Raw genomic sequence first — 20,334 nt, 5'->3', positions numbered from 1 at the left:
AGGAACACCTGGTGTGCAGCCAGGGCAGAAAGCAAGCCCAGCCTCCAGAAGCACACTGCTTGCTCCCCTGCCCCAGCTGGGGCAATAACAGCATTTGGGAACTGCCCCTTGGGGTGCTTTTGTCCCATCTGCCTACTCTGTTTACCAATACATGTAAGTCACGTGCTCTATAAGCCCTTGGTGCTGTGTCTCCATCCAGACCCATCACCACACTGAGGTAGGCACTACAGCAGACCCCAAAGCCTACCTCCCGTCGCCACTACCACCCACATGCACGGGTGATGAGGAGACCCGGAAGCTCAGTCATCCTGGTGGCAGGTGGCTAAGGCCCTGGGTCTGCCCAACCCCTTCACTGCCCATCCCATGCCCAGAGCCTCCCGTGGGTCTGCCTCCCACCACCCACCTCTGCTCCCTGCCTGACCTTCCCTTCATTCATTCCCCAAACATTAGCTGAGAGCCCCAACGTGCCAGCCACTAACCCCCTGACAACCACCCCTACTTTATGGATGAGGACGCTGCCCCTCAGAGAGCCCACACATCTGCCAGGCCACACTGGTAGGGAAGGGGCAGAGCCAGCATGATTACCAGATCCTGGATCCCAAATCCAGGGCTCCTTCTCCTCTGGAGTCTGAGCTGGGCCAGGCTCCAGCCAGAGCCCCAGGCAGAGGTGGGCCAGCCTCCGGGCGGGAGGCCTGAGCACCACGGTGGGGCTGCCCGTGCCCACCCAGCTCCTGAGCGCCACTCTGCGGTCACCTGCAGGGAGGCTGGGGCTTTGAGAAGTTGACTCCAAGCTAGCTACAAGGGTCGTCTATGCGACCACATTGTTAAAGGCCCCGGCATCACCAGATTCCTGCAGGATGTCCTCCTGGGACCCCCCGAGCCCCTCGAAGCTGACACATTGAGCAAGAACTTACTTTCTCAACCATTTCCCAAGTCCATCTCCCTTAAAGACTTCACAGTCCTGCGTCTTCCCACCCCACCTCGGCCGGTCTGTCACCACATCCTGCCAACTAGAAATGGTGGCTGTTTACTGGGCTAAGAACATTACCTCTATAATGAATTCTTATTTACTCCTCTCTCACAACCACCCCATGGGCTATGCGTCATTACCCCCATTTTCCACACGCAGAGACTGAGGTTGAGGGAGACAGGCAGCCCGCCCACCCCCCACAGCCTGTCAGCTCCACGGCTAGGATGCGAGCCCAAGCATAGCTGGCTCCACACGCTGCTGCGATTCCTCCCGTATCTTTGAAAACGAGCAGGAAGAGGGTGTATTCCAGCTCCCTGGGGCCTGGCAGGAAGCCAGCTCTGAGCCCTGTGGGTTCCAGAAGGAAAGCCCCCCAGCCAGGGCGGCTGATGCCGGCAGGCGCGGGCGCTGCGCCACCTGCTCTCTGAGCTCGCCGCTGGAGTGCTCCCAGCCTCCCAGCCTCCAAGAAGGGCTGGTTTTTGAGCAGAGCAGTGAGGAGCTCAGGCCACAGCACTCACCTGGATGACCCCCACACACAGGGGAGAAATGTGAGGCCCACTTATTACCTGCCTCCCCAAAGCCCCCACCTGCTCCCACACCTGCCGTCCCTTTGCCTCTGGCCTGGTTCAAGCCTTTATTTCTCCGTCTCTAGAACTATTACACTAACTAACCAGCCTCCCTGATTGGAGCTTCCTCCTTCTAGAATCCATCCTCCACTGTGGCTTGACCACATCGCTGTGCCGCTCAAATACTTCCCATCACTCCCTACGCCTTTGGATGCAAGTGCAAAATCCTCAGCCCAGAGTGCGAGGCCCCTGAGGGCAGATTCCATGTCCCGTTGCAGTGTTTTCTTTCCAACACTTCCAGGAACATCTACCTCCTTTGTCCTTCTCAGAGAACGCCTGGCACTCTCCCCTTTGGGCCTCTGCCCACACTGTCCATCCAGCTTGTAATACTCTTACTCTCTTGCCTCTTGGAGATCTTCCTTCCTTCAAAGCCCAGCTCAACCCCCACTTCTTCTGAGAGGCCTGCAGACATGAAAAATCATAGACGTCCCTCAACGTGATGCGCTGGTCACGTCCGCCTTGCCTCAGCTTGTTGGCAGCCCAACCGCCCCTTGTATTGTCCCTCCCTGCAAGCCAGCACTTCCGGGGCCAGTGCCTGGCACAGAACAGGCACCACCTAAAGACTGTCCAGAAGAATGTTCTTGGAGCTTCAACACACCGGTGCTGACCCTTCCCTAACAATGAGTCCTGTCTTTCCCTGGCGCTGTCTTGAGCTCAGAACAAATGCTTGTTCCCTGAGATGGCCCCTGGGAAATCCTGGTCCACTCACCCCAAAGGATCCAAGTAATGCCCGGGCTGGCGCATTCAGCTGTCTTTCCCCTGCCAGGAAATCTGCCAGTCACCCAGCTCTGTCTCCCACTCACACGGCACCAGCACGGGAAACAAGATAATAGCCCTGCATTTTCCTGCAAATTCCAACTTCCCCATGGAGACTTTAGCTCCACCTTTTCAAGGAAACACAAAACAAGAAGCAAGATGGAGCAGGCCTGGGAGAAGAACGGTGAGGCCTTTCATGGGGCAGAACGGGGTTCCTGGGCTCTCCCCTCTGAAAGTCATCACTCAGCGCTGGGGTAGAAAGCCTACAACCCACCACCTCCAGTTTGGCAGCACATCACAGAGCCAATGCAGCATCTTCCCCAAACACACTCTCACCTGGGCTCCCCACGGGGGAAACACCCCTGTCCCATTTACACACGGGACCTGCAAGGATGAAAGACATGGAAACACTCCACTGAGTCAGCACTTGAACTCAGGTCTTTGGACTCCTGGTCCCAAGCCCTTGATGACACAGAGCCGCCCCTGAGAAAAGGTGGGGCGTGATCAGAATGGCATGCTGAAGTCGATAAAGCAATCCCGCCCTTTTTCTCACTTATCTTCAAAACAAGCCTCTGAGTCATCTGAAGCAGGGGTTCCCAAACTCAGTGCCATGGGCTTTGGGGCCACATAATTCTTTGCTGTGGGGACTGTCTGGCGTGCTGTAGGATGCTAACCAGCATCCCTGGCCCCTACCCGCTAGATGTCTGCAACATCCTCCCCTAGCTGGGGCAGCCTGAAGTGTCGGCAGTCATTGCTAAATACCCACCCAGGAGCACAATCGCCACAGATGATCTCAGGACACAGAGTGAGATCCTAGGTCTCCTGGAAGGGGACAAGACCTCCCACCATTCTCATCCGGCAGCTGCTTCTTGCTCTTCTGCTCATGCTAGCCCTCAGGCATCCTCAGTCCAACACCAGTTCAGATGTCCTTTCTGCTCTGTCTCCCTCCAGTCAGGGGGCAGAACCAGCCTGCCCACCAGCATTCCTTGCATCCACAGAAGGAGACGAGCAGCAGCATTTACGGAGTGTCAGGTCACCTGGTGAAGATCACTCATTAACATCACTTCACAAGACCACAAGGCAGGAACCACCAACCCCCTTCAGCAGATGGGCAAACGGACTCAAAGATTAAATCACTGACGTCCCACAGCCAATAAGGTCAGGGTCCAGATCTGGACCCCGGTCAGAAGGCCTTGATCCACAGGTCCCAAGACCCTCATCCTCCAGGCCCCGGGACCAGCCTCAGACACCAGAAGGGTTGGGAGAAGACGTGACAGGCCCCTCCGGGCCCCTTTCCCGGCTTTCCTTCCAGCCACAAAAGGAACAGGTGTGACAGCTCTGTGCGTGGTCCCTGAGAGCCCTGGGCACTCGGTGACAACCTCGTCCTTTCTTCCTACCCCTTGAGGAAGTGGCTCCCCCACGTCCATGCTAATGTGCCTTAATCCACCAGCCACCCCAATATCCCTGCAGAAAATCAGGAATGTACTTTTCTAGAGTTCTGTATTGTTTCAATAACTTCCCATAAAATCAGGCTTCCCAGCCAGGCTGGGAAAGCTTTTGACTCTTTATTCATCAAACTGCCCTGGGGTCAGCCTGGAGCAGGGAAATTTGAACTTGAAATGTGGCTCTGGCCCAGAAAGACCCTAGCAACCTCCAGTGAGCGCTGATGGTGCTGGAGGCACAGAGAACTTATTTGAATGTTTTTAAAACGTGGCCCCCTGCCCAAGAATCTGTCCTCTGGAATGGGAAGGGAGTCGCCCGCCAGGGCACAGAAGCCCAGGCAGAAGCTTTCCATGCCCAGGCCTGTCCTCTGACCCCCCACAGCCTCTGGACCATGTGCTACCCACGTCATACTGAAACTGACGCACCTCAGACAAGTCCAGCCCCAAACTCCCATGGTCCTCCCGAAACCGCTTCTCCCACAGTCTCCTCCTTCCCAGTTAATAGAAACTCATCTTTGCACTTGCTTGAGCCAAAAGTCTCGCCATCATCCCTGACTTCCGCCATCTCTTGCCACCGCCCCCACTACCACCACCATGCCCCCACATCCAATCCCTCAGGAAGGCCTTCCCTCCGGATGGTCCAAGGGTCCAGCCACTTCTCACCAGCACCATGACCCCTCACCTGGACAGTGCCACGGCCTAAAGGGGCTCCTCTGCCCCCACCCCCTTGTCTGTTCCCAACACCGCAGCCAGACTGATCCTATTAAAATGCAAGTCATATCTTGTCTCTTTTCCACTCAAAGCCTTACATCTGCTCCCATCTCATCCAGGGTAAAAGCCGAACTCCTTACCACAGTCTACAACGCCCCCCAGAGTCCGTCCTGCTCCCCTCTGACCTCACCCGTGACCCTGCCTCTGCGGTCCCCTCATTCTCCTCAGCTCTCACCACGTCAGCCTCACAGGGCTTCTTGCTGCCTCGACACCTGCACTGTCCCACACAGCAGACGCTGCCAGATGTCCACGGAGCCGGCAATGTGGCTAGTGCAACAGAATTTTTATCTCATTTTTAAAATTTCATTTGCAGTAATTTACATGTAAAACCTGATACTCCCTCCAGTTGTTAATTGATAAACTTTTAAAATATATTTGCAACAACTTGGGTGTGTGAGTCTACTTTTTCAAGCGTAAATTTCATGAATTCTAAATACAGATGTGGTATTTCCATTAATGATGAGCCTGCGATGAGATGTGCTGTGAGATGCACACCAGATTTCAAAGGCTTAATTTGAAAAACAGAAAGTAAATGACCTCAGTCATTTTTTATGTTGATTACACATTGAAATGGTAATATTTTTACTCTGTTAGGCTAAATAAAAACTATTAACATCAATTTCACATTTCTCTTTTTACTTTCTTTAATATGGCTACTGAGCAATTTAAAATTCCAGATGTGGCTTGCATTGTATTTCTATGGGACGCAGCTGTCCAGACCGTGCCGGGTATGATCCTGACCCAGGGCTCTCACACTCTTCTTTCGTCCCCCCAGTGCTCACTCCCTCACCTCCTAACAATCCTTCATCAAGTGTCACCTGCTTGGGAAGGCCTTCCTTGAACACTTGATCTCCACTATTCCTTCCAAATATGCTGCCTCCCATCCCAGCTTTAATTTTCTTTATAGCATTTATCACCATCAATATATATAATTAACTTATAGAATTTACTGTCAGTTTTACCTACTGAAATATATGTTTCCAGAAGTCAGGGACTTTTATCCATTGTGGTTTTTTTCCTACTCTGATGCCTACAACAATCCAGGCACACACTAGGCATTCAGTAACTATTTGTTGAATGAACAAAGTTACCTATTTTTCTACAGGGCTCCCTACGTGGCTGGAAGTTTCTCAATGGCAATGTCAGGCACAAAGAAGGTGCTGGAATGGTAGGCTGATCTGCTACCAGGATCACTGAGGAAACAGAGGCCACCTTGCTGAGTCATGCCACAGAAGGCATGGACACGAACCCAGGGGCCTTGAATTGGACACGGCGTCTCCTTCCCACGCTGCCACACTCCTCTCTCTCCACCCCCAGGAGAGGTTCTCATCGGGCGTGGGTACGGTAGTGGATGGCACATTTCCTTTCCTTCCCGTCGATTTTTATTCTCCCAGTGAGAAGACAAATCTGTTTCCCCTCCGCCAAAAGGCCTCGAGCCACAGCTACTTACATTATAGTAATTAAATCCCTGCTGCTTGGAGGGTTCGGGAGCAGCCAGGCCTCCTGCCAAGGGCTGGCCTGCAGGGAGGGAGGCTGGCCAGAAGGGCCTGTCTCTCTCTCCCAGCTGCCTCCTGATAGTGACAAAATCCACTTGGCCACAATGCCTTCGCAGGTTTTCCCTCCCCAGCCGGGAAGCTGACCCTCTCCCAGCCCAGCCCAGGTCACCGCAGTGCACCCACAAAGGCTACTTCTGCTCGGGGTGTCCCAGCTTCCTTCCACACACTCCCTGATTCTAGCCGATCCTCACCACCTGCCTCTAGACCGCCAGGGGAGGGACTGTCACCACCTCAACCTCACTTTCCCCATTTTCCAGATGGTAACACAGAGACCCAAAAACACAGAGACCCACTCCTAGTCCAGGGCCTTTCTCTTCACAGACCCTCTGGGGCACAGCACGGGCTAGATGCCACGTCACACCCCGTCACACACTTTACATGGAGAGGTGTCTCATTAATCCTCACGATTGCCCCGGGGGTGTGGTGAACCCCCAAGGGCATGAAATCAAAGCACTGAAGCAACTCACCCAAAGCTACACAGGCAGTAAGTGATGCGGAGTCGGGATTCAAGCCCACGCCTGGCCACAGTTACAGCCTGCCGTGGCACCTGGCTCTGCTGCCTGGAGTAAGATGCAGGGGGCGGCTAGGAGACAGACAAGAGGGAAGATGGAAGAGGTGAAGGGAGATGAAGTTTATGGCCTGCGGGGAAATAGAGGGTGGGAAACAGACAGAAGGAGCAGGGGACCCAACCTCAGGTTTGCCCGCCAAATCCAGGCCACATACCCGTAGTTTCATCTCCTATAAAACTCTCATCATACCTGTCATTACTTGTTCCCTGTGTCCCCCAACCAGCCTGTGAGCTCCTTGTCCTGTTCAGGACGGAACCCCCAGAGTCAACTGGCACCCCTGGAAGCTGTTGGCCCTCAGGGGTAACTATCAACTAGAGACCAAGGGCTTGAGGAGCAGAAGGGGACTGGGGCAGGGTGGGAGGAGGGGGGCTCCTGGGATAGACATGGAGCAGGACCAACAAAGGAGAGGGCAGAAAGCAGTGCAGTTTGCAGGAAACCGGGGTGGGTGCGGGCGCAGCACCTGAGGACCAAGGGGGACACCTGCTGACCAGGCCAGCAGACAGAGGATCCGGCAGAGGGGTGTGTAGGGCGGATAAATCTGTGTTTGGAGTTTTCAGAGTTACACAAGGAGAAAACTAACGACAATAAGGGCAGGCACTTTCCAAGCCCTTTCCCACAAGCCCGGCACTGTGCCTTGTCTCATTTGCTCTTCAGGACACACACCTCACCGAGGCAAAACCGTCATCACCCCTGTTCACAGATCTGCAGACTGAGGCTCATAGAAGTCAGTTCTCTCACTGAGGGTGCCCAGCCAAGAAGCCACAGTGCTGGGACAAGAACAGCCGCGCATGTGCTACTGACTGCTCCGCTGAGCCCTCCAGAGCCCGTGGGAGACCACCATCAGCCCCAGGGCCCAGCCTGCCCGTCAGGGCTCCTGGAGGTTCAACAGACCTCTGTGTCTACACGGACGGCCTCCCCTCCCGGCCTCCCTCCACACCTCCCTGCACAGCTCGCGTCACCCACTGATGCTCTGGGTGCAGCTGGCCTGGCAGTGAGGGTGGCATAGACAAGGGGGGTGGGGTGGGAGGTGGGCAGGGGTGGAGGGCTTCTAAAGCAAGAACAGCTTTTTGGTGTGAAGAGCCCAGGCCAGGAGGTGGTCCGCAAAAGCACACCTGCTACACAGAGCAGGAGTTTGGGGGCTCTCCTGGGTTCAAATGCCCTCTCCAATTCCTGGCTGTGAGACCCTGCACAAGTCACTTAAGGCCCCGGAGCCTCAGGTCAGTCATCTGTAGAACGGGGGTCGCTGAGAGGATTAAGTGAGATGAGGTGGATGACAGCATATAAGAGGCCTTTAAAAAAGGCCTCTCCTCCCCCATCTGTCCTTCTTTTCACTCCTGAATAAAACTTAGAGTTGCTTTGGAGTCATTTTTACGGAAGGGGAAAGAAGTTTCCATCTTATGAGAGTGGCGCCTTCTCACACGCGGCTGAGGACCGAAGCGTTACATATGATCCCATCCACCCGCGAGGAGACCCCCGTGACTCAGCCTCCACCCTGGGCCTGCTCGCGGCCCGCATCAATTTCATTTCACTCTTGAGGGATCTTCCCATCGCTGGCACACAGCGTGGACCCAGTCTGATGTCTGGTGCCAAATGTCCTCCCACCCGTTCAGCACCATTACTCCCCCACCGAAGCAGGGGAGAGCATCTTGGCACAGCCAAACGCCAGGTCCAGCCTGGAGCAGGAGGGGCAGGAAGCCATGCACCAGGCTATGGGGGACCCCGTACAATCCCATGACCACTGAGCTCTCAGAAGAAACAACCACGGTGAAGCCTGCCTCGGACGAACATAGCCCAGAGAGCCCCCTGGGGCTAGGTCTGTGTCATACTGAATCCTCCACCTCTGCCCTCAGCAAAAAGAATTATAATCACACCCTTCCAAGTAAAGAAGCCACTGTGCAAGGCCACACAGCTAAATAGTGCACATCCAGGATCTGAACCCAGGTCTGTGTGGAAAGCCTGAGCAATTTTAGGAAGAGTTGGCAGAGAGCAATACATTTTGTTGAGGAGAAACCCCTGTGGCTGGTATCAAGTCCTTGAGGGCACAGATCCTTGCACTCCTGGAAGCTACCGTGGGGCTGCCACACAGTATGACTAAAATCCAGAATTCCTGGATTCCACTTGCACCCTTGCCACTTACAATGCTGAGCAGCCTTGGACAAGTGACATAACTTCTCTGGGCTTTGAGGTTTTATAAAGAGGGGGACGAGGATGACAAGAGGGAGACCTGGGCAGGAGCCAGCTGGCTTCCCTAGGCCATCCTACCAACACCATCCAGCTTGGAGACCCTCCAAAGGCGGTAGCCTGACCCAGAGCAACATGCCCACCCCAAGCCCTCACCTTGGAGGAAGGTAGCATGACCTACATCCGTGGCCCCAGGCATCCCCACCTGTGGGAGCTAATCAGGGTCTGGCTAAGCAAGCCAACAAACATCCTACCCAGTGGCATCCAGAAAAGAGAAAATGGCTAAGCCCCAATTTGTTAAAATCGGATATCTTAAAAGGGAGAAAAGGCTTTGCAAAAATTCCTGCTAGTGGAACCTTGCAAGGATGCAGGCAGGTGCCAGCTCAGGCACAGACGCTAGAAAGATCTGCCATTTGTTGGCAGCCCGGGATGTGCCAACCACCGGGCTGGCCACTTACTCAACTATTATCACATGTAATTCTCGCCAGGCTGGTGAATGCCGCTATCTCCATTTACAAATGGGGAAACTGAGGTTCAGAGCGTTTGAGTCACTGGCCTTACAGTCACCTGGCAGCAAAGGGCTGGGCCAGAATTAGTCCCCCAGCACAGTCTCTCCCCCCCATCCCCAAAGGGCCTCTGTCAGTTTGGCCAGCAGGTCACCTGCCTCTTCCTCCCTACTGCCAGGTGGCCCTGGTCAAGGCATCCACCTTTACGGACTTCATCTATTAGCTCAAGCTAAACATTAGACAATGGCTCCTGTAGATGCCAGCTGGCATCTCTGGTGCCCATAAGCTCTACAGAGTAGGCCTCAGCCTCAGTGAGAGTGTCCTCTAAGACAGCTTTCCTGTTCATTGACATTGAGTGCGGTGCCTGTCCCTTAAGAAAAATGCCCAACAAGCTGACTCAAAAATAACAGATGCCAATTTGCATATTATTTCACACATCATTTGCATGTTGTTCATTTAGTGTCACCACGGGTCTGCTCAGAATACAACACTAGTTACCTTGCAACCAGGCCCTGTGAAAAAAAATGGCCTCCATGCAGGGCAAGCCTGGCACGTCCCTCCCCTCCCAAGCTGCTCTTCATGCCCCTTGGCACCTGGACGGGAGAGTGACCACCTGCCACAGCAGAAAGGGTAGAAAGAACCTTGATTCACCAGCCCCGCAACCTTTTGAATCCAAGAAGGTGCCCTGTCACAAGTCTTGAAGGAAGACTGTGTTCTCCTGAAGGCACATCGGGGAAGGGCTAGCCTTTCTTCTGCTCCCTGGTTCCAGCCCGGACGGCCTCCTGTTGGCCCTCTCCCTGGCGTCCCTCGCTCACAGCCTCTTTTTGCCAGGTCATCATGTGTCCCCCTGACCTTCCGCCCAGCCTCTCAGCCCCTGGCCTGACTCCACGGGCTTATTTTTGCTCTCCCTCCACCTGTTGGATTTGCATGTCCACACCCAGTGAGCTGTTCCAGGCCACAGACTGCTGACTGTGAGTGTAGAATAACTACATGAGGATCCCATGAGGTAAGAAGGCTCCAGAAGCCCAGCAACCCTTCCAGGGAACACCCTGCTTCTCTCTCACTTGGGCAGATGTGCCCACAGGGACCCACCACAAACACGACTGGGCAGCTGGTCACCCGAGGTGAGGCCATCTGATTTTATGAGAAAGGGGGCACATTCTAAGTGCGCTCACCTTTTCCAGCACCCCTTTCTACAGCCACCTGTGTGGGGTGGGGGGGTGACCTGGGTGCTCTCGCCCCTCCACGGGCCTCTGGGTAGCTGGGGTTAACAGGAGCATCTTCTAAGCGGGGCTCTCACAAAAACAACAGCTGGCAGACATCGAGGCTCAGTGGGCACCCGGCTCTGGCTGGGTGCTATGCTATAGGCAGGGGCTGTGATGCCCTCTGAATGTCTAAGAAACACACTTCAAATACAGGAAACTCCCTGAGGACCCACCCCTAGTATGCCATATGCCACCAAGCCTGGATTCAAACCCAGAGCCCAAGCCCTTACGTCGTACACCAGGCCAGCTGTGCTAATTAATATCAGCTCTGAGAAAAGAAGAGTATCAGGTCTTCAGGGCCTAAAGGTGCAGAACTCTGAGCCCCTAGCAATTCCAGACATCAAATCTATATTAATCATCCCTGTGCCCTCACCCTGGGTTCAAGTGTTTCATCCCCACTTAGAACGTCCCAGGTGAGACCAGCCCCGGCAACTTCCCCAGGCTCCTCTTTCCTCTCTTCCTGCCCCTGCATACACCACATGACAGGAACTGCCCAGCTCTGTGCCTGACCCACTGCCCCCTCTGCCCTGGCACCCAACTTCCTCACACTCAAAAAGGCCCCTTGCCCATGACCCTCCCATGCTGGCCTGTCCCATCCTTCAGGGCCAGCCCACCTCCTACAGGAAGCCTCCCCAACAGCCCAAAACTACTGCCCTATGCCTCAGTGCCTCCAGCACCAGCTCCAGAGACCACAGTCAGCTTGAATGGGTGGTGCCTGGGTGCAGGCCTGACACCCCTCAAGAACATGAGTTTAAGGACTAGAGCTTGCTGTCTTTGCACCAAAATGTGACAAATGCATGTTCAAAGGAATCAGAAAGCTTGCAGCAGGAAGGGAGTCAGCATCAGAGGTCAGCCCTCATTCTTAAGCTGGAAAAATAGGCTCAAAGAGGTGAAAGGACTTCATAAAGATCTCGCAAGTCAGATGCAAGAGGTGGAAAAACCTTCTCGGAGCTTCTTCACAGCAGAGACAGGCCTTCCGTTAACACTAACTGCCACTGACTGAGCTAAACAAAGCCCCTCACCAGGGAGGTAGGAAACTCAGACTCAAGGATGAAGATGATTCTAGAACCAGGGAATGCAGAAGCCCTGGGAGGTTCCCCCGCTGAAATCCCCAGCAGAGGTTTGGAGTGGGGTTTGGAGCAAGGAGACAAGCAATGCACTGGAGACCCAAGCTCTTGTTCTAAAACCATCTCTCCTGAGATGGGCACCTGAAGGAAGCCACTCACCGGCTCTGCAGCTCAGTGTACTCATCTGTGAACTACTGCTGACGATACTGACTCCCAGGGGATTATGAGGACCAACAAGCAGGAAAATGTCTGGGAGAATAAATGATGAGCCCAAGCAGACCACCCCCAAGAAGTAGCCCTGTAGCCAGTGCTGGAGAAGAGGCAGGTAGGCTCAAGGGACAGCAAGAGAGGGGCAAGAGGTCAGAGGGCCATGTGCAGGAAGAGTTCCGCCAGGTTGGGGCCTGCTGGCTCTGCAGGGTGGAAGGGGGGCCATGCTGCAGGGCTGTGACAGGAACCTGCACCAGCCCAGGCCTTTGCCGGGTGGGCTCTTGTCTCTGTAATCTTGATACATACTCCCTCTCAGCTTTGCCAGCCTTGCCCCAGGGCAATAGACCTGCAGGTAGGGGGGCATCCCCAGGACAGACTGTGGATCTGTCCACCATCTCCCTCTGGACCCAGGCTGCCCCTGGGTACCCCCAGGACTCTGTCTCGTCTTGGTACTTGCCCTGGTACCTCCCACCCTCCATCAAGCCCCTTCCTGCCTATCTCTTGGTAAAGTTCCTCCCATCCCAACATTTTGCATCATGAGTGTCTGGCCCACAAACCTTGACTTGTCTTTTAAGAATGATAAGCAGTTTATCCAGCAGCAGCAGGCAAGGGATAAGGCCTAAACTTGGGAGTCAGTGGGGCTGGTTTCTTATCCCAGCGCCGCCCCCCACTAGCAGAGTCAGCTAAGTGACGTCATCTACAAAGGGGGGACCTGACCACCACCTCCTTCCAGGACTCTCGAATGTAAATTAGTCCAGTGCTGCACAAACGGCCCCTGCTGTCCCCTCTCCTATCACCCACAGCATTCGAGGGCAATGTGGTGCCAGGCCCGTGTTGCCCCTGCTCCCAACCCCTTCTCCCCCACTTCCTCCGGGATCCAAGCTGAGCTCCTGGAGGTGGAACGACAGGAGGAGGGAGGGGGCACCTGAAAACCCATTAGCCTCCTCTGGGCTTTCCTCACCAGAAAGAAAGACACTAGAATTTTCCTCCCCACAGCTCCAGAGAACAGCATGGTCTTAGAATTCCCCACCCTCATTATTTAAAGAGAAATAGGTGGCTTTCTTCTGTCTCTCTCCCTCTTTGGGGCTTTGAAAGAAAGAGAAGAAAAACAGCTACGAATGAACGAGCTGGTCTGCCTGCCACGGAGCCGAGTGAAGCAGCATTTCATCAATCCACAGCCGCCCCCTCACAGGCCCCTTCCCACTCTCTCTTTCATACGCACCCATTTTCTCCCCCAAATGTGCTTTACAAATAACTATCACAAAACCAGAGCTCTCTGTTCTGATTTTACACAGCCATCCAGGCCTCAGATTCCCTGCAGAGGTCACTCGAGTGTCTTCTCATTTGCTTTCTTCACCTCATATTTTTTAAAGCAGCCCTTTGGACCATGGCCTCACAAGCCCCCTTCCTGAAGCTCAGTAAGGGAAATACAAGGCCAGAATCCAGCAGCTTTCTAATTAGCCTGTGCAGCAGATAAATGCCCCAGCGATGCTGCTGGTGCCCAAGCAGCGGGCAGAACCGCCCGTGAGGAAGGGAATCCGGATGTATTATGAAGTCTTTCCCCCAGGACAGTTATAAATAGTGTGATGACACGCTAAGGAGAAGCATATATAAAAGTTAGCTGTCCCCTCTGTGGGTTACAAACGGTTGACTCACTTGCAGACGGTCCACAAAGGTTATAAATAAAGTGGCCCCACCCTGGGTGGGAGAAGGGCCTCGTTTTCACACTCCCAGAGTCACTCTTGCCCTCCCTGGGCCAAGACACTCAGTGTGACCTGTGGCGGCGATTTAACTGCTTGGGGCACTTGGCTGCCAGCTCTCAGGCTCCTAACTGTAGCCAATTGCTTATAAAGAGTCTTCCGCCTTCTACAGCCCTGTCTTGCAGGTGATCCCACAGACAGGGTCCATGGAAAGGGGTCTGCCCCATTTCTACTTTCCCAACATGCCTGAAGCCGCAGACACAATGCATGGAGCCATCTCCTCCCAAACATCAGGACAGCCACCCACCTACTCCAAGGGCACCGGGTCTGGCAGGAGGTGCAGGCCAGTCACCCAGTTAAGCCCCGGCTGCCGCTCTGCCCTTCTGCAGCCAAGACCTCCATGACCAGAGAGGGCAGGGGATCCAAGAGCCAGGACAGGTGACCCTACTCAGGCATTCAAGCTAGAGGCCGGGGGTGGATTCACTGCCCTCTGTGAGGCCAGCAGAGACACAAGTTGGCCCTAAGGGACCCCATTCTCTTTGAAGAGTGAATAGCCAGGGCCCGAGTTCCTCTCGGATGCAGAGACACCTGCCCTTTTCAAAGTTGCGTCCCACAAGGTGGTCTAAGAAGGAAGTATGAGAAAAGACACCACACGTGGGAATGGAGGGGGCAGCCCCATTGTACTGACTTCTCTGCTCGTGGCCTGGGTGGCCCCCCGCAACAAGGCCAGGCTGTGGTAGCAGGAAGAACAGAGGGGCAGGAAGTTGGTGGGGTGAGCGCAAATGGGACACCAGGGGGTGGAGGATTGCTCATCTCAGGGACTGTGAGCCCGGGGGTGGGGAAGTGGTTTGAGGTCGTGCAAAAATGGTAGAAACCGAGAGCCACTCGGCTGCAGCCCCCGAGATGGCCCTACAGCCCTATGCCTGAGGTCCCTGGGAAACAAGGCCCGCCAGTGACATGCCAGCTGGCAGAGGCACTGGCTCAGCCACCAGAAGGGCAGCAGGGTGGTGTGTGGGGTCCTGCAGCTGGGGAGGAGAGGGCTTTGCCCAGCCCCAGCTCTCCCTCACCCCAGTGGAGGGAGCACAGCAGGGAGTTTAAAGCACTTTAGGACCACCTGCCCCAGCTCTGAACCCCTGCCCTCCCTGCTCATGGAGGGCTAGTCTGCAAAGGGGCTGACAGGCAGCCAGGGTGAGTGCCTGGGAATGGCCCCCTCAGGCCAGCTCTGGGGGAAAGTAAAGAATGCCAAGAACTCCCCAGATCCTCACGGTCTTTATCCTGACTCATGCTAACAGAGCAGACAGTGTCACTACGATTTCTCAACAGAATCGCCAAGACCCGGCCCTGTCACGTGTCTAAGCCCTGGAGGGTAAATCCACCTATTTCAAAAAACGCCTGAACTCCTCATCCAGTTTGGGGGTAGCCCAGTACCATGAGGAGGCTCTCGGGGCCATCCCTGGCCGGCTCCCTGCTGTGTGTCCTCATGGCCCCACCGTGATCAGGAACGGCCCTCCTGTAAACGGCGCCCCACCTCAATGCGTGTTCCTTCCCTGTCATCCTCTGCAGCTTGTGGGAAGGGGGCCAAGGACTGTTCTGTCCTCATTTCTTACCTCCTCACGCAGGCTCCCTTTTGCATTAACTTTGAATATGTGCAGGGGCAGGCCTTGTTCCTTCCCAGGAGGGCCAGGCCTGCATGGGGAATGCCTCCCCGAGTAACAGGTATTAGCCAAAGACAGCAACCAGGAAGGCCACAGCCCCGTGGCAAGAAGCAGAGAACTTGAGAAAGCAGCAGCTCAGCGCACGGCTAATAGTCTTCAGTCACTTGGGGGGAAAAATGTGTGTCCCTCTCCCAAGGGCCTTTGAGTGAGAACTGCCACCATAGGTGCAGAATTACTCAGTCTGACTGGGGTGCCTGAGGTCACCCTGTCCATCTCCTGCCCCAGACTGGTCAGCAAAGCCAACAAGACACACTAAGTTCTCCAGCAAAAGAGACTGTCACCCATCCCACCCAGTGTCGGCTGAACACCTCTGAGCTCGCCCAGCTTGTGATCCTTCATTCTAACCCAAAGCCTCTTGTCACAATAGAGCCCATTTTCTCCATGAGGCTAGGAACAGGTGTTCACCTCCCCTACAACAGACCCATGCGCAGAGGTGGTTTCCAGGTTCCCAGTCCCTTCTCAGAACTTCTCCCCTCCAAGACAACTTCTTACTGCATGTCCAGTCTTGGTTCCCAATCTGCTAAGGCCCCAGCTAATTCCAGAGCCAGAGTTAGATACAGAGGGAAAAGACATCTCTTTTTCTCTCATCGTCATCATCACCAACACCAATCACAGGAGGTCCCGCTTATCGAGCAGGCCCTGTGTGAGAGCCTTACACTGCTGTACTTCACTCTCCCACTTGACAGCTGGGGAGACAGGCTTGCAGAAGCTACACGGTTTGTCCAAGATCACACAACTGCAAATGGCAGAGCTGGGATTCAGACTTCGGTCTGATTCTTGAAAACAATCCTATTTGCCTCCAGAAGAGAGGGGTGGCTGTGTTAGCCCCTCCTGGGTCCACAGGACCTGACATAGAAGCCACCCAGAAAACGCTCTTCCAGGACTCAGAGCATGGATGACTGGCGGAAGGCTTGGTGAACAGGTGAGCAGGTTAGAGTGAGCCCCACCTATCACACCAATACCAGCCCCAGGTGTGCAGGAAGTGGCCATCTCACCAGCTGAAGCAAGTGGGACCTTCCCAGTTGCTGCCCCCCTCCATGCTGCCATCAGCCAGAGGTCAGCAATTTAGAAACGGGTGAAGCCCGGCCCCTTGGGTCACCTCATCCTTCTTCACACCCAGGTCTGCCCTCTCCAGCTCCGGGAAAGCCCCCTTGCCTGAATACTCCATCAGAGTGGCACCTGCTCCGAGCCCCTCCCTGCCCAGCATCAACCTTTCCATTGCGTTAAGACAAGTATGCACACACCAATCTCATGCTGGGAACTGTCCCAAGTAAGAGCCATTCCCTGAGGAGCTCTGACCACAGGGGTCACCAAAAGAGGGGGTGCTGGTCTTGACCCTTCCTCTTGCGCCCCCCCCCCCAGAACTTAGGCCCTCTTCAGTTTCCCCCAGTAAGGCCTCCAGATTCCCAGGGCGTGACTGGAGGGAGCCAGGGCCGTGTGCAGGGAGGCTGCTGGGCCTGCAGAGGGTGTCGGCCCCTCTCTGGGGGGCACCCAGCAGGAGAGGCAGTTCTGAGAAGGCAGCGAGCGGAAGGACCCCGTGGCTCATTACAGGGAATGACTCAGTGAGCTGCGATTCCAGGGGAAACCCCGCTCACTCCTGCTCACTGAGGGGCTCAGATCCTTGCTATTTGGACGGACGCAGCTTCCAGGAGCTGCCCTCAGCTGGGGCAGCCCCCTCGGAGAGGCCAGGTCCCGGGGAAACCCTCCGCCTGGAAGTCCCGATTCTGCCTCTTCAGGTCATCTGACAGGTCTGCCCCGCCCGCGGCCAGAGCAGGCAAGCCTGCCCATCCCCTGGTAGAGCAAGAGGCTGGGGAAGGGGGAAATCCGATCAGCACCTCCTAGGTTTTTGCGGCTGGATTTCAACAAGGAATGTAACAGTCTCGCAGCAGCTGTGCCCAGCCTGAAACAAGCTCTATTTGAAACCGCCAACAGCTGAACCCCTCCCAGCTACCCGCCGGCCAGCCCAGCCACCCCCTGCCCCAAATGACAAATAAGTAGAAAAATCCAAGCAACAAGCAAGCAAGCGCACACACACACACACACACACACACACACACTCACACACCAACAAATTGGGGGTAAGGTAGAGTGGGGGGAAATCCACTTGTCCAAGAACTCCGGGGTCTCACAGCCATCCAGCCCGCGGCAGGAGGGCTCCCAGCAGGCAGAGCACCCACAGAACCCACCTTCCTCAGTCCCCACTCCCTTGGAGGATGGGAGCTCCGAGCCCTTCGGGGAAGAGAACCTCTCCTTGGGGCTGGCCTGAGGGGCCGGAGAAGTGGGACCAGGGACCTCGCCAAAGCCGGTGCCCGCCCATCTCCACGGGGCGCGCGCTCACCCGCTCGCGCACACACTCATCCTTATTTATCCCCAGAAGAAGCTGTTGGGGTGGGAGGGGAGAACCAGGGCTGAGCCGGGGGCGCCGGCTCTTGGGGACCTCCCGGGAAGCCCCGTCATCCCATCCCAAGGAGAGGCGCTCCCCCCACCACCACCCCGGGCCGATGCCAAGGCGGCGCCCATCTGCTCTGCCTGGGGAACACCTGTAGCCATTTTTATCAGGGGATGTTTACGAGGCGGCAGCAGGTTTATTCTGAGTCCTCTTTCCCGAGGGAAAGGACCGATGATTTCCTCCGCCTGTATTTTTAGGCGACTCAGGGCACGGGTGCTTTTCTATTTCACCCTAAGTCTCTCAGGAAGAGGGAAACAGAAACTTGGGAAGACACGAGAGGGCAGAGAGAGAAGGGACTGGCATGGACTCCCCAACCCCCACCCAGACATTTATTTCTTTTTTATCCTCGGGAAAATGGAGTGGAGCCTGGAGGGGAGGAGAGGGGGGAAGTCACAGGAACTGGCAAGCACCGAGGCAGAATGTAATTAATTGGTGCGTTAAGCTGCTGGGTTATGCTTTCGTACGAGTGAGCCAGGAGGAAAAATGATTCTCAGAAGGGATTCTTTCGTCCTCCCTAACCCACAGTCTGCAAATTAGACACAGTGTTTGGGGATGTCCCCCCGCCAAGAAGGCGAGGAATGAATTCTCCCGGGATTAAGAAGGAAAACCATGGGAAGTTGGAGTGTTCAATGTAATTGAGCAAACGCCTCTCCCACCACCAGCACCTCTCCCCCAATCTCTCTCTCTCGCTCTCTCTGGCTACCTACATAAGCCTTTTGTTCAAGGTATAAAGAGAAACCACAGCCCCTACCTTTGAGTACAAACCCCAAGAGAGCTCGGTCTCTATCACCATAACAACAATTCCAAACATCCCAAAAATCAGAGCATAGTCGCTCAGGCGCTTTCTCTTTTCAAACAGGGCCCTCCTGTGTCCCAGCTTATAGCCAATGTTTTGGTTTTTCCGCTTGTTGGCTTTGGGGAAGGTGGTGCTGCTGGCAGTGGTGCCGGCGTGCTGGTGGTTGTGGGTGGCGTTGGGGTGACGGAGCAGGGTCTGGTGGGCATGGTTGTCCTCCCGGGAGGAGATGACAATCTCCGGGGGGTTGCCGGGGCTGAAGAGCTGGAGGGGTTGGCCCTCAGGCTCAGCCTCGATCAGGTTCCTCCGGGAGGCGCTCAGGCGGCTGAGGGGTTTCATGACCCCGCCGCTGTACTTGCAGGAGCTCATGGCGATCTCCGTGAAGGGGTTGCTATCCCGCCGGTGCACCAGGGGGCTGGCCTGCCGGTGCCGGCCGCCTCCACCAGGCCCACTTGTGGCTGTGGAGCTTGGAGAGTGGCCAAGCAAGTGGTCATTGAGATTGAGCTGGCTGCCTTGCCTGGAGGAAGGGTGGAGGATGGCTGTGGAGTTGGCCGAAGGGGGGCCCCTGAAAGCAGTGGGAGAGGAGTGGAGCAGGCCGGGGTGGACGGGCTGGCTCTGGAGTTGGGCGAGCTGAGAGAGGGGATGCGGCGGCGGCGGCGGCTGCTGCTGAGGCTGAGGCTGAGGCTGCGGAGGCTGAGGCTGCGACAGGGGTCCCGGGGGCTGCTGGGGCACCGCTGGTGGCGCTGACGGCGGCTGTGGCGGCTGCTGCTGCTCGTCTCCGGAGGATGGACAGGGGCACTTGGGGTCTTCATCCAGGTCTCCCACCCCAGAGTCATGGAAGTGCCCAGAAGTGTCCATCTTGGGACCTGGCTGGATTCCTTGCAGCACAATCCCCCACCCCAAAGCCACCCTCGCTCCAAAGACGTCCTCAAAGAAAGCCAGGCATCCAAGCTCCCCAACCGGAGTGTCTTGGCTCCCGTCCTCTCGCTGGCTTGCTTCGGTTCTCTGGGGCTGCCTGGAGTCCAGACGCTGCCACTCAAGAATGCATTGCACTGGGCAGGGAGGGAGGGCAGGAGAGAGCTTGAGCAAGAAGAAGGGGGAAAAAGAACTCTGTCTCAGGAGGTGGTCCTCTAGGAGCGTGCGAGGCCAGGTCCAGCTCCACTCCTCGCTGGCTCAATTGCTTTGCTCTCCTCCTCCTGCCGCTGTTATATTGTAAGCCAAGCCCACTTATTAGCAGCTGGTCTCATTGGCTTGGCTTAACTCTCCAACCACCTCCTAACTCCGCCCCCCAAGTAGGCTCCGCCCAGGAGGAGGGGCCAACCGCCCTCAGCTCAGGGCCCGGCGGCGGCGCGGCGAGGGCTGGGAACTGTAGTTTCCGCTTGCGTGCGCGGAGCTGAGTAGCTGCCCTCTTTCCTCTGACAGGTATGGCAGAAACCCGCGAGCCCACGGCCATGAAAGATGTACACGGACGGGGGCGGTGGGGAGGAGGAGCAGAGGGCCTCCTAAGGAGGGTAGCTGTGCACCCCGACGCTGGGGCAGGAAGCGGGAAGGCAACTCTTATGAATGGCCAGGGTCTACACATATTATCCAGTTACGTCGTCCAGACACCCAAGGAGGTGGGCATTATCTTCCCATTTTACCAACTGGTCCGTGATGTTGAGTAACAACTTCAAGGTCACAGAAGCAGAGAGGACCCACAGCCTTCTTACCCCCTGCTGAAAAGCTCACCTACTGAAAGCCTGCAATCTGCGCAGGTGCCTCCTC

At 55.7% G+C, this 20,334-nt stretch overlaps 1 protein-coding gene across 6 annotated transcripts in view; it reads right to left on the bottom strand.

The window, feature by feature from the left end:
* Positions 1-19,774, bottom strand: part of KCNN3 (potassium calcium-activated channel subfamily N member 3) — a 149,503-nt gene extending 129,729 nt beyond the window's left edge. For 3 of the 6 annotated variants that reach the window (XM_057494917.1, XM_036922335.2, XM_057494918.1), the window contains exon 1: positions 18,529-19,774. In XM_057494917.1, the coding sequence (XP_057350900.1) occupies positions 18,529-19,428 (900 nt within the window). In that variant the 5' untranslated portion in view covers positions 19,429-19,774. Of the gene's footprint in view, positions 1-9,967; positions 10,184-17,514 lie in introns of those variants that run through there. The other 3 variants (XM_057494919.1, XM_057494921.1, XM_057494920.1) reach the window with 3 other exon arrangements.
* Between the last annotated feature and the right edge of the window lie 560 nt (positions 19,775-20,334).

This window comes from Manis pentadactyla, chromosome 19, assembly GCF_030020395.1.
Source record: "Manis pentadactyla isolate mManPen7 chromosome 19, mManPen7.hap1, whole genome shotgun sequence".
NCBI classification, from domain to species: domain Eukaryota; kingdom Metazoa; phylum Chordata; class Mammalia; order Pholidota; family Manidae; genus Manis; species Manis pentadactyla.
Note: the sequence above shows the minus strand (reverse complement) of the source record. Positions and strands in the feature narration are given on the sequence as shown.